At 46.8% G+C, this 13,213-nt stretch overlaps 2 protein-coding genes across 7 annotated transcripts in view; one reads left to right on the forward strand and one right to left on the reverse strand.

The window, feature by feature from the left end:
- Positions 1-13,213, forward strand: part of PPIP5K1 (diphosphoinositol pentakisphosphate kinase 1) — a 199,230-nt gene that overhangs the window by 169,176 nt on the left and 16,841 nt on the right. Inside the window, exon 33 of one of the 5 annotated variants that reach the window (XR_006284115.1) lies at positions 13,003-13,021. The exons of 2 other annotated variants lie outside the window; for them this stretch is intronic. Coding sequence is in view for 2 of the 3 variants with exons in the window: in XM_043523301.1 (XP_043379236.1) it covers positions 13,003-13,079 (77 nt within the window). In the remaining variant the exon portion in view is untranslated. Of the gene's footprint in view, positions 1-11,285; positions 13,198-13,213 lie in introns of those variants that run through there. 2 more of the 5 variants (XM_043523301.1, XM_043523302.1) reach the window with 2 other exon arrangements.
- Positions 1-13,213, reverse strand: part of MAP1A (microtubule associated protein 1A) — a 111,225-nt gene that overhangs the window by 17,880 nt on the left and 80,132 nt on the right. For both annotated transcript variants that reach the window (XM_037911070.2, XM_027822004.3), the window contains 2 exons: positions 2,920-3,002; positions 1,589-1,729 (listed from right to left, as the gene is read on the reverse strand). In XM_037911070.2, the coding sequence (XP_037766998.2) occupies positions 1,589-1,729; positions 2,920-3,002 (224 nt within the window). The remainder of the gene's footprint in view (positions 1-1,588; positions 1,730-2,919; positions 3,003-13,213) is intronic.

Below are 13,213 nucleotides of genomic sequence, written 5' to 3' on the forward strand. Positions count from 1 at the left end.
GCAGGCCCCTGAGAATGCAGCTGTTGGGCCAACTTTGGCCATTATGAGGTATGGGCCAGAGCTTTGGCCTTGCTCTCTCTTTCAAAGCCTAATGCTACTGAGGGGGCGCCTAGCCAGGATGAGGTCTTTTGCTTCCTTAATGCCAGGACTGCAAGTGTGACTGGCTCTCATACAGAGTAGAGGCACAAAGGGAGGGGCCTCCTTGTCCTCTTCCCCCCTGCCGACAAGGGCACAATCTGCCCCTAATCATGGTGTGTAAAAGCAACTGTTTCCTATTGGTTAGGGAATCCTCTCCGTCAGCCCCACTCTTTTTCCAAAGCACACTCTTATGGTTTCCTACCAACTCTCACTCGCTGGCCATTATCCCATCTTCTTCTTTGAGTATTTTCCCAGTTTCCTAGTTATTGAAACTTTAGTTCCTTGTTACTGGGATTTTCTTTTCTACTCAGATTCATTGTCTCTCCTGACTCAGATTTTAAAAGGCTAGGACATCATTGCTGATTTGGCAAGTGTTGCGATCTATCATCTGATTAAAGGCAGGAGTTAATATCTGTTTCAGGAGTCCTTAGAACTATGCAGATATGCAAATACATTGACTAAAGCCATATTAAAAATTAAACAGCTTACATTTTATGAATTTTAGAGTTAGTGATAATATTTTGCATAGGATGCTTTTGCCTAAAGAGACCCTACTCAGCTGATGTCTTGACAGTCTGGCCCCATGAAGGAGTGGAAGCAAATAGTAAAGTTGAAAAAACCCAGAGAATATATTGAGAAAAATAAACTCTGAAATCCAGATTTCCAGGCCTATACATGCAGTTATGGTGATTGTGTCCAGACGGTTAATCTACCCTCCTAGCCAGTTAGCTGAATATCTCATTACCACAACTACCACAAATGCACATTCAAATCATGTGCATACAATTTTGAAAATGTGGGCCCTAGTGCTTAGTGAATATTGCAACCAGACCAGAAACATCTGGAGCAGGGCTTGAAACTGTCAAAGCGACAAAACAGTGTATCTGAGTGGCAATGAGAATAAATAATAATACAGCTTTTTAGAGAGGAACCAGAATACAGCTAAATAAATACTAGAGTGCATTTCTAATTATCCAAAGATCTCAAAGCTTTAGACACACACTAATTAACTCTCACAAACTGTAGTGTGTGTGTATGTGTGTGAGATATATATATAACATTCGCTGGATAAATAGTAAAACTAAGGAAGAGGACCACATTTTCCACGGTGGCACATGATTGTGGTGGCTTCAATATTTGGGTGCCCAAGCTGAGATACCTTAAGATTTTCAGAAAAGCCAGATCACCTGACTTCTGGAAATCAGGCAACCCTGATGTGTCGCAATCTGGGCACTCAAAAGTTAAAGCACCCCCAAATCACTATTCACTTTGGAAAATTTTGACCGGTGTCTTGCCCAAGGCCCTATAGTAATTTAGTTCAAGAATTAGGAGAACCGAGAGCCAGGCTTCTGACCAGCATGCTGGGGTATCTGTGAGCTGGAAGTGGAGCCCTGGCCCCCCTGGTCTCTGCCAGCTGGAGGTGAGTCCCTGGTTTACTATTCATACTCACCTCTGGATCTGCAATTATCTCAGCAAATTTCTGATAAGTGAAGGTCCCAGTTTGCAGGATCAGGTCTCCTTCTTGGTCTGAGCTCTGACCACACAGGAGCAGTAGTTTGTGGGCAGATGAATCACATACCAGCGATCGGACCTATTACCATAAGACAGAAAGTTGTCAGCGCTCAGGTTTGGAGTTCTATGGTTCTCTGGCTTTCTCACCAGTTCCACAGTCTCAACCAGTGACAGGATCCAGAACATGAGCGTCTAGTCCAGGGGTGGGCAAACTTTTTGGCCCGAGGGCCACATCGGGGTTGCAAAACTGTATGGAGGGCCGGGTAGGGAAGGCTGTGCCTCCCCAAACAGCCTGGCCACCGCCCCCTATCTGCTCCCTCCCAGTTCTCACCCCCCTCAGAATCCCTGACCCATCCAACTTGCCCTGCTCCTTGTCCCCTGACCGCCCCCTCCCGGGACCCCCCGGCCCTAACCCCGGCTAGCATCCCCGGCTGGAAGCTCAGGGGCCGGGCAGGACAGTCCCACAGGCCAGATGTGGACGTGGACGGTAGTTTGCCCACCTCTGGTCTAGTCCCTAGTCTAGAGCAGTAAGAGGGTTAAGTCATGCTAAGAGTTCAGGCCCAAGCAGCTGGTCAAAGCAGGGCTTTTCTACATAAAAGTTATTTGCTTATAGAGATAGAAGCACTCAAAGATGCCTCTGCTACCTGCCTGACCCAGCTCCAAGCCAGGCTGGGCTTTTCACAAAAGCACAAGGGAGTTAAGTACACAAGTTCCTGAAGCCCTTTTGCAAACCCCACCTCCAAAGCAGCTCCATACCCTTGCTCCCAATCCTCAGCCTCTCTTTGGGACAAAAATCAGCAGAGGCCAGGGATAAGGAGAAGTTTCCAGCAGCAGAGTGTTAACAAAGCTTGCTCCATTCAGGAATCCCATCCAACTCCACCATCTCTCACAGGCTGAAGCCCTCCTTCCTTCCTGCTAAAAGAGCTTCACAAACGCTCTAGAGATTAGGTAGTTCCCAGGAATTAGCATTCTTCCTCAGAGTTAATGTGTGGCATGGCACTGGCATGTGTTCCTTTATCTAGAAATAACCTGGAACTTATGGCAATGGTGCAGCATGGATCTTCCTGCTGGGTAAGCACAGTGAGCATACAGCCTGGAAGTAATTCTGCTGGCTACACACCAGGTCTGGGAAAACTGCTCATGAAGGGTGGGAAATGCTCTATTAATGAGCTAATGCTTTGGCTGTGCTTGGGTCAGCACAGGCAGAACAGCTGATGTGGAGAAAATGCCAGGGCTGTCCCATTGCAAGAGGCCGTTCTTGGTCCTTACCTCAGAAACAATGCTGTCCACATTGGGATTCACCAGGATCACTGTCTCCAGAGTCTCACTCCGGTGATGAAGGGTCCTTTGGCCTAGGGAGAGGGGCAAGGAAAACAGAAGGGAAGAAAAAGTCTGCTGGGGTTTCGCCAACAGCTCCGTCCCTAGTGCTTCACTTTGCTGCAGATTTTCCCCTTCCCCTTGGTTCCCAGGCCTCATGTCATGTTCAAGGGTGTAGTTTAACTCTTGGCATCGAAAAGGCCAGGGTCATGCCCTTTCCACACAAAAACAAACCAGGCTTGTTCTGGCCCAGCACAGGTTGCCACCCTAGAGTCCAACACTGTGTAGCCCGTGTGGGCTCTCCCCTATGCTCATAAATGCCAGCAGGCAGTGGGGCCTCACCTGCCCACTCACGGTTTTTATCTAGTTTCAGTGCAGTTGCCAGGGAGATGTAGCTTGGGAAAGTAGCCACGTTGTGGTTGCTATGGGGCTTTGAGAGCTAACTAATGGGAGCTGACTCAACTGTTCTGGCCCTTCACTGGGGACAATGCAGTCCTTGAGGGGAATTTTTTGTCATTCTCAGGAAGTTTTCTGACTCACAGTCTGCCTTAGAATCATAGAATGTAAGACTAGAAGGGAGTTTGATAGAACAGCTAGTCCTGACCCACCACACCGAGTATTATCTAGCCCATCTCTGACAGGCGTTTGTCTAACCTGCTCTTAAAAACCTCAAATGACAGAGAATCTACAACCTCCCTAGGCAATTTGTTCCAGAGTGGGGCAGAGCACATTCTGAAGTTAGCAGGTGGGATTAATTTCCCTCATCCGCTGTAGCTCAGTGTGATTTACCAAGGTTAAATTAGGTGTTATCTGGAGTTCTTTGAGATGTGTAGGCTCTAGCTCTATTTCATAGAATCAGAGAATATCAGGATTGGAAGGGACCTCAGGAGGTCATCTAGTCCAACCCCCTGCTCAAAGCAGGACCAAGCCCCAGTTTTTGCCCCAAATCCCTAAATGGCCCCCTCAAGGATTGAACTCACAACCCTGGGTTTAGCAGGCCAATGCTCAAACCACTGAGCTATCCCTCCCCCCTCCTTTCACTGCTGGTGTACATGTGCTCCATGCACCTAAGACTGGAAGACTCTTGCTAGCAGTTCCATTGGTCTGTACTTGCACCTCACTCCTCTTTGTGTTCCAAACCCAGGGTATGAGGGTCAGCATGGACCATACACTCCTCCAGTATCTTTATACTGCTAATAACCCTTGGAGAGCCAGAAAAGGGGAAAGAGAGCGGGCACCCTTTCTGACATTCTGCGAAGGACACAAATAATCTAGGCTATTTCTAAAAGGCTCCTTTGCAGGTAGAATGCCAGTCCTTGCACAGCTAGAGAGTAGAGCTTGCTATCCTCAGCAGAGGCATGCAGCTTTGTGAAGAAGACAAGTAAGCAAATAGTCTAATTTAGATTGAATTCCAAGATCACTGTGAGGGTGAACTTCAGGAATCACTAGGAATCCCTATGGAAGATCATATAAAGCATATTAGTCATAAGAGCCTCCAAACTCTCCGACTCTTCTGGCTGAAGTGATGGCCACCAGAAAGGGAAACTTCCGACTCTATGGGCAGTGCTGTTGGTACCCAGGATCTTATGATGCCCTGGCTGGTAGAAGGTACCAGTGAGTGACTCTCCCTTCCCCTCATGCGCTGGACGATGGTGTGGAGATCTCCCATGAGAAAATTGGGGATTCCAGGCCTGAGAAGCTAGCAGTGCCCTCAGAAGCAATGTATCTATCCCCAGACGCAAGAGGAGGGCCTTTTTTTTTTTTTTTGCAGCACACATGATGATGGTCTTTGGTACCAACAACTCCTTACCATGGTGTGATGGTGCCATTAGTGTGGGAACTGTCCACTTTCATTTCTCTCTCACTGTACTTGGGACAGTCCAGCTCCTGCAGATCAACACTGGTTTTGGGATGCTGTTGCTCTTCAGAGCCAGGAGATTAGTACCACATTCCTTGTGAGCTCCTGACACACAGCGTCTCACCTGACTTGGAAGGTGTTGGAGAATAGGTATTCTTCTTGGATGAGGACATGGAGGGAGATTTCTCTCACTTCTTGGGAGAGTGTTTCCTATCCACCTCTTGCCCTTTTTGGAGGAGTTCTTAGTTCTACTCCCATCAGCCCTGGAGCCAGAGATCACTGTGCTCGGAGGGGGCGCTACCCAGTTTTTCTGCAGAATGTACTGAGGGAGGGTGGGTCTGATGGCCCAAGGTCAGACTGGGGCCTTATAGCAAGAGCCATTAAGAATTTCTGAAGCCTGTACTCACAGGCTTGACAGGTTTGGCTTGGGAAAGAACAGCAAATGCTGCACTTTGAGGGGCTGTGAGCTTCCCTGAGGCAACAGAGGCATCTGACATGGTCATCGTTGACTGGGAAGACCCCAGGACATTCAGCTTTTGAATCCCAAGAGCTTGGCCCCCAACTGCTAAAAACTATCTAAAACTATTATCTAAGAGTTATTTATAGATATTTATAGTTTGATGCAGAGGATGCTAGCAAACACTACAGACACTGAAGAGATGCTGTCTCAGACCATGGATGGCAGAAAGGAACCAGAGAGGCAGTCGGTACATGCTGCCCCTTATACTCTCAGTTTGGAACATGAGGAGGAGTGGGGCCCAGGTATGGAGCAGTGGACATTGCCGGCAAAAATCTTCTGGACTCAGGCCCATGGAGCGCATGCGCACCAAGTAGAATACACATAGGGACCATTACACAGAGAACACAGGGATTCTCAGATTGCATCAAACCAGTGGACCATCTAGCCACATGTCCTGTTGCTGACTTTAGCCAAGATCAGCTGCTTCAGAGGAAGAAACCCTACAGCAGGCAGTTCTGGGATAGTCTGCCCCATGGACAGTTTACTCTGACTGCTATTAGTTAGGTCAGCTTGTGCCCCAGGAGCAGTTACATCCCTTCCAAAGCTTTTTTTTGATCATTACAGTTATAACTCTGATTATCCTTGTTATTCATATAACTGACCGATCCTTCTTGGACTCTTGTTAAGTTCTTGGCCTCAATGGCAGATTGACTCAAAAGACAGGATAAGTATTGAGGGAACCAAGATTTCCATCTCATGGATTCATGGGTCATGATTTTGAATAAACACATTCACTGGCCCTTTAATATACTGTCTTGGAAAGGATGACGAGACAGACCCTCTGCACAGGCACATAGAAGCAAAGATGGCAGACAGGAGAACTTCCACTCCATCTAGGAGAAAGAAAATTCTAAAATGACTGGTAAAGGCACAAGAGACTGGAATCATCTCTAGGGGCTCTTGAATGCTTACATCATTTCTATTTCACAGACGTGATTCCACAAGTACAGAAGAGCCTTTCCCAGAGAAGTACAAGGATCCCCTTTTAACAGCCCTGTAACCATGCTCTAGATGAAGAGCTTTCTGATCTGAGTTCAGAGGCAAGAGATCCAGGCTCAGGAGAAGCACCAAGTGCAACTGGGGCTAATAGAATTGAGAATTGCAACTGAAGCAACCAGAATCACTCTGCTGAGTTCCTGCCAAAAGTTCAGGAGAACTAGCAGTAAGAAAGAGAGACATGGGGAATGACAGACAGTATTCAAAAAAGAACTAGATGCGTTCTTGGAGGATAGGACCATCGGTGGCTATTAGCCAGGATGGGCAGGGATGGTGTCCCTTGCCTCTGTTTGACAGAAGCTGGGAATGAGTGACAGGAATGGACTTGTTCTGTTCACATGCCCTCTGGGGCACGTGGCATTGGCCACTGTTGGAAGACAGGATACTGTGCTAGATGGATCTTTGGTCTGACTTAGTATGGCCGTTCTGATGTTCTTATTCATATCCCCAGTGCAATACAGTCACTTAACATCAAAGTGGGAACCTAGAGTACAACATGAAGGCCCAGAGCCCAGGAGGTGATAGATCAAAACACCAAGGAGAGCAGTATCCAAAGGGATTTCCCTCTTGATCTTCCCTGAGATCCACATCCTTGGTGGGTCCAAGGTCAAGGCAGCTCAGGGAAATGTAGGTTACCCTAAAGACTTTGAATATGAGCATGTTGGGCTCATACCTGAAGAGCCCACTACAGATAGCTCCCTTTGTAGAGCCTATTCAGAAGAAGCCAGTTCCACACGCCTCTTCTACACAGGCAAAGGATTCAAATGCACGGGGGGGGGGAGGGGGTTCTTTACGCTTACTGTCAAAAATTATTTAAATCAGAAATAGAGAATCAAGTAACTGAGGTTACAGAAAGAGTCATTTATACTAATGGAATGAATCCCACAGCACTTTGTCCCACATGAGTGCTCTGGCAAAGGGGAGAGATACGCCTGAAAGATCGTACTGTGATCACACTTGGCCCTTGCTCTGCCTGGCTCCCAGTGTCAAGAGTTTACAGTACACAGAAAAACAGTCTCAGTCTGGTGAGAGCCTCAACCTCAGTCACCTGGAAGATATTATTAATGAACCAATTATTGGAGTAGCATCACCATTCTGGCTTTGCGCTCTTTAGGCCCTGTCAAATGATACTCACGAACACTATATATTAGCTGCAAACCTCTTCCCTGCATATTATGAAACATTAAGGTTAAAATTCCAATTGCATGAGTCTTAATTTTAACTTTGCATATTCCATGTATGTTCTGTATTACCATAATCATCACAGAGTCTGTGCAGTCAAATATAGGAATTGCCACACTGGGTTAAACCTTTGGTCCACTGAGTCCAATATCCTATCTCAGGCATCAGCCAGCACCATTAGGTGCCTCAAAGCAAGGTGCAAGAACCCCACAATAGCAGATGTGGGATAATCTACTTTGTGAAGGTCTCATTCTAACCCCTAATAGTGGAGATTGGCTTTGGCCCTGAAACAGGAGGTTTGTCTCCTTCTCAATACTCTCATTCTTCACATTAATTATGACAACTCTGGACAGTCTTACCAGTAGAAATAATAGCTCTTATATAGAACTTTCCATCAACATATCTCAAAGCGTTTTACAAAGCAGATCAGTATCACTGTCCCCATTTCACAGATGGGAAAAGTCAGTCTCAGAGAGGTGAAGTGATTTGCTAACACCCAGCAGGCCAGTGGGAGAGTTAGGAATAGAATGCAGGTCTCCGAAATCCCAGTCCAGCACTCTATTCCATAGGCTACACTGCCTAATCCAGGGATTGGCAACCTTTGGCACACAGCCCGCTAGGGAACCCCTGGCGCAGGCCAAGGGATGTGCTGGCTGCCCTTCCCACAGTCCCATTGGCCTGGGATGGCAAACTGTGGCCAGTGGGAGCTGTGATTGGCTGAACCTGTGGACGTGGCAGGTAAACAAACCGGCCCAGCCCGCTAGGCTTCCCTGGCGGGCCGCGGGCCAAAGGTTGCGGATCCCTGGCCTAATCTATCCCCTCCTCGACTCTTGCTAAATTTTTGGCCTCAACAATATCATGTGGCAGTGAGGTCCAATGTCTAATTACACATTGTATGACATAGCATTTCCTTTTAGTGATTCTAAATTCCCCACCTTTCAGTGTCAATGAGTGTCCCCTTGTTCTTGTGTTATGAGATCAGGAGATGAGAAGCTCTAAACCATTCTTTATTTTAGACTTTTATCTTGTCCTGTTTATTGGTGTCCTTGACAAGGTTAAACAAATCCCTATCTTTTTAACCTCACTTCATAAGAGTTTCTTCAGCCCCCAAATCATTCTTGTAGCCCTTTTCTGAACTTCCTCAGATTCTGTTACATCCTTTTTGAGATGGTGTGACCAGAACTGAACTCAGTATCCAGGTGAGGCCAGTCCATAAAGGTACATAAGGGCATTATAAGAGTCTCTGCATTATTCTCCATCTTGTTTCTTATGCATCCTAACATCTTGTTTGCTCTTCTGACTGCAGCTGCACATTTAGCAGGTCTTCATGGAGCTGTCTACAGTGATGCCCAGGTCCCTCTCCTGAATTGATTCAGTTAATATAAAACTCTGTAAGGTGCATGAGAAGTTTATCTTCCCCCACCCTCCCAATGTGAATTACTTCACATTTATTGATTTTTAACGTCCTCTGTCACCATACTGCCCATTCCCTCAACTTCGTTAAGTCCCTCTGAAGTTCCTCACACCCTTCTCTGGATCTAAATAACATTGTGTCACCTGTAAATTTTGTTGGCTCAGTGTTAATGCCCTTTGCCAGAGCATTAATAGATTAAACAACACTGTACCTAATGTGGAATCTTGAAGTCCCTACTGGTCATCTTTTGCCATGATGAAATTTGACCATTTATTTCTATGCTCCTTCCTATCTCTTAGATAGTTTTTGATTCATGACAATACTTTGCCTCCCACCCCATATAAATGGCTATATATAAAATGTGCAGACGAAGATTCATGTATACAGGTACACAATTCTTCTGATTTAGTCTTGTTGGAGGAGCAGCACCAGAAAAGGGCTGTTCCTTTCCACGAACTACGTGCTGAGTCACTCAGCTTTGAGTGATTGTACCAGAAGGCACTTCTCGCTGTAGCTTCAATTCTAAAGGATCTCAAGGAGTTTTACAGTTTCTCTATAAAGGGATCCTTTCCCCTATAGTGCAACAGCCTCTTGGGTGGAATTCAGCAGCCACTGACACTACAAAACAGTGTATAGGTGCTAAAGTGAAGATTAACTTCTCCAGCTGACACTACAGGGGAAAACTTGCTGCAGTTACTGCCATATCATGACCTCAATATCCTGACTCGCTGTAGCTCACGAAAGCTTATGCTCAAATAAATTTTAGTCTCTAAGGTGCCACAAGTCCTCCTTTTCTTTTTCCTAGAGTTTTTCCTCAAAAAGCTCTTCCTGCAGTGAGGCCCTGAACCTCTGCAGCTGCTTGGCCTTCTCCCACACTTCAGCATGGCTCTGAGCCACACATTACAGGACTCAAGGCCTTTCTGAATCTGTATAAACAAAAGGCCACATTTGAAGACAGCCCCAGCTTTGCATGAGTGATCACTGGGTGCATATATCTGCATAATTTAGCATAGTCTTCTGCAAACTGAAAGGCTTCCATCTACTTCATTCTTAAATGACATCATCACTCCGAGATGGTAACTGGCTCTTTTATAAGGAGGCTGAGAAATCTCCAACTGTAGCTTCCTCAGTGCCAGAGAGAAAAAGATTTCAGTCCCAAAATGGGTCTGTTCAGAGAGCGAGAGAACAACATATTCATTCCCACTCTGGCACTGTAATGCAAATACAAGGAAGCAGCCCTGGGGGAGCGTCATTATAAAGGCCAGAAAAAAAGTTTTGCACAGAATATTGAGGAAAGCTCCTACTTTTATCCCATATGTTACACACACCTTCCCCTCTCTTAATGCAAGATGGACTCAATGCTTGGAGCGTTAAAGAAAGCCCGAGGATTGGCTGTCAGCCACAGATGGGGTAGCACTGCCAGAGGGGATGTTGCAAACCTAGTATCAGGACAAGCTGTTCCCTAGCCCATTATGGGGGGTACTGTGCTGATGGAAAGGGTGGCTCCACACTGGTGGCAGAGGGTCCCACCCATGCTGGAGAAGTTGCTCCCTAACCTGGTATTACGGGGGATCTGAATTTCTAGAGCTAAGAAGGAGGATGGCCCAGTGGCTAGGGTACTAGCCTGGTACTTGGGAGATCCAGGTTCAATTTCCACGGACTGCCTATGTGATTTGGGAAATAGTGCCAGGCATCGGGGTGCTCAAAGTCACAAGTGAGGGGCATCAGCAGGCCTGTGAAAGGAACCCAGACAGGCGGGCCTGCTGTGGGGGTTGTAATGGGCCTGAGAGGCAGTGCCACCCAGAAGATTCAGGGGGCCTGGGGCAAAGCAATTTCAGGGGCCCCTTCCATTAACTAAAAGTTAGTTTTGCCGCCCCGAGCGGGGAAGAAGAAAAAAAGAAAAACCCAAGTCATGCCGCCGAAGAAGGAAGAGGACAGGAGGACCCACTGCCAAATTGCTGCAGAAGACTGAAGCGGAGCAATTGAGCTGCCGCCAACGAGGAGGAGAGGGACTGAAAGACTTGCCACCGAAATTGCCCCCACCCTGTCTCCGAGGCCTGGGGCAAATTGCCCCATTCGCGCTCCCCCCCGCCAGTCCTGCTGAGAGGGGAAGTGCTGTGCCTCAGGCCTGCTGTGGGGTTGTAGTGGGTCTGAGGAGAGGAAGTGGTGAGCATGGGGCCTGCTGTGGGGTTGAGGTGCTGAGCATGGGGACTGCTGTAGGTTTGTAGTGGGTCTGAGGGGAGGAAGTGCTGAGCATGGGGCCAGCTGTAGGGTTGTAGTGGAGTCCAGAAAGGCGAGATCATTGGCAGGCAAATTCCATAATTGTGCTATCTGTTTTTTGGCAGCAGGAGCTAGCTGGTGAGTGGCATGTCTGTGCGAGGCAGCCTGGCCCTGTGCAAGCAGCATAACTCTGCCAGACATCAGAGAGAAAACAAACAGGAACATCTGACTGTCATTTGACCTTTCGAAGAAACATGGGAGTCTGCACAGTGCTGGCTTGAGCCCCAGCAGTGGCTGCTATCCCATTCCCCATCTCCACTCCCAGGAATCTGTCTATGTGGAGAAGGCTCACGCCCATATCCCGAGTTCCATTCCCCACCCCCAAACTGGAAATCAGGCCACAGTTTCCCAGTCTCTAGTTCCCTTAACTCTAGGAGATGGTGACCCACACTCCCCAAGGGTATTAGCAACATAGTGAACTCAGCTTCCAAGATAATGTGACACCCATATTGGCTGCACCATCAGCACTGGAGATAAGTGTTATATCTCACAGACTGTGATGACAGGCATGGTATAGATATAAGCAGTCATCAGGAAGAATCCCAAGGAGTGTGTGTGCGCGTGCACACACACACGGATCATTCACACCCCCACTGAGCTGCAGCTACTTCTAGGGTAGGGCACAGCAGCTGTTTAACAACCCCACAGCAACACAACAAATTTTGGAACAGAAAGTGAAGAGGAACATGTGTGATGGTTGCTCTTTTGCACAGTATTCAGAAACTGTTGCTGTCTTCAATACATACTTCTCTCCCTGTGGCTTTTAGAGAGGTATGCTGCAGCCTCCCCCATCTTTTCTCTTGAAGAAGCCCAGGTGCTCAGAGCCCACACAGGTTGAGGGATGAGAGAGAGGTGGAAGAGCACTACCAGGATATATATAGCTCAACCCCTATTGGTGCAAGGCAGGATTATTCACTACAGTTCGTTCTCCAGTTTTTCAAGTGATGGGACTCTGTACTCTTCCCTGGGGACATGGACATGGGCACATCCTGCCCCAAATTACTCACAGTCTAAATAGACAAAACAAACCAAGGGTGAGAGAAAGAAAGGCTTCTCTCATTTTTACAGATAGCGAATTCTAAAATTTAATGGTCCTCCATCTGGATCCCTTTCACTGTCAGGCTGTATTTCTGAAAACCCTAAATTTTCCTTTGATTAATTTCAACCCATTCCCAGAATTTACGTGTCTTGGACCCCCAAACAATTCTTCTTCCTGCTTGGGTTTTCCCTCCTCTCTAAACTTAAACATGTTTTTCACACTATTCTCAGTGTCTGGCCAGATGATACATATCAGAAACTCTTTTAATCTTCCCTTTCAGTTTTGTTGCTCTTCTGGGATTGAGGTGGCTAGACCCACAGAGAGAGCAGCACACCTTTGTCCCAGGACATTATGCCCCAGCACATGCGGCCCAAATGTACTGGGCGGTTTTTTTTTTTGGCAGCTGCAAGCGTATTCATATCTATGTCATATCACTCCTACATCTCTTTCAGCTATTACTACTTTCTTAATATTCCTATTGAATGGGCGTGGTTTGGATTAGCAGCACTGTCCCAAATGAAATCTCCTTTTGTCATTTCCCTCCAAAAATTCCTTTCTCTGTAGGTCCTTTGGATTATCCTTCTGTCCATCGTGGCTGTTCTGAACACCTCATAATTTACTATAATCAGTAAATTTAATCAACACAGTGTTTACATCCCATTCCAGATCACTAGTAAAGATATTAATTAAAAGTAGGGCTAACTTGGTACCTGCAGTTACCCACTAAATACCTATCCCCTTCACAGATCAACAGAATACAACAAGGCACATCAAACTGCTTCATAATGTTGGACCACAGTTTAATAAAGAGATTATGTTGTAGCAACCTCCCCTTCCATTCACCAGCACATGTGATAATTACAGCAACTGCTTACATGAAAAAGCAGTACAGTAGAACCTCAGAGTTACGAACTGACCGGTCAACCACACACCTCATTCAAGGTAAGGAAACTGTTT

Source organism: Chelonia mydas, chromosome 10 (assembly GCF_015237465.2).
Source record: "Chelonia mydas isolate rCheMyd1 chromosome 10, rCheMyd1.pri.v2, whole genome shotgun sequence".
NCBI classification, from domain to species: domain Eukaryota; kingdom Metazoa; phylum Chordata; order Testudines; family Cheloniidae; genus Chelonia; species Chelonia mydas.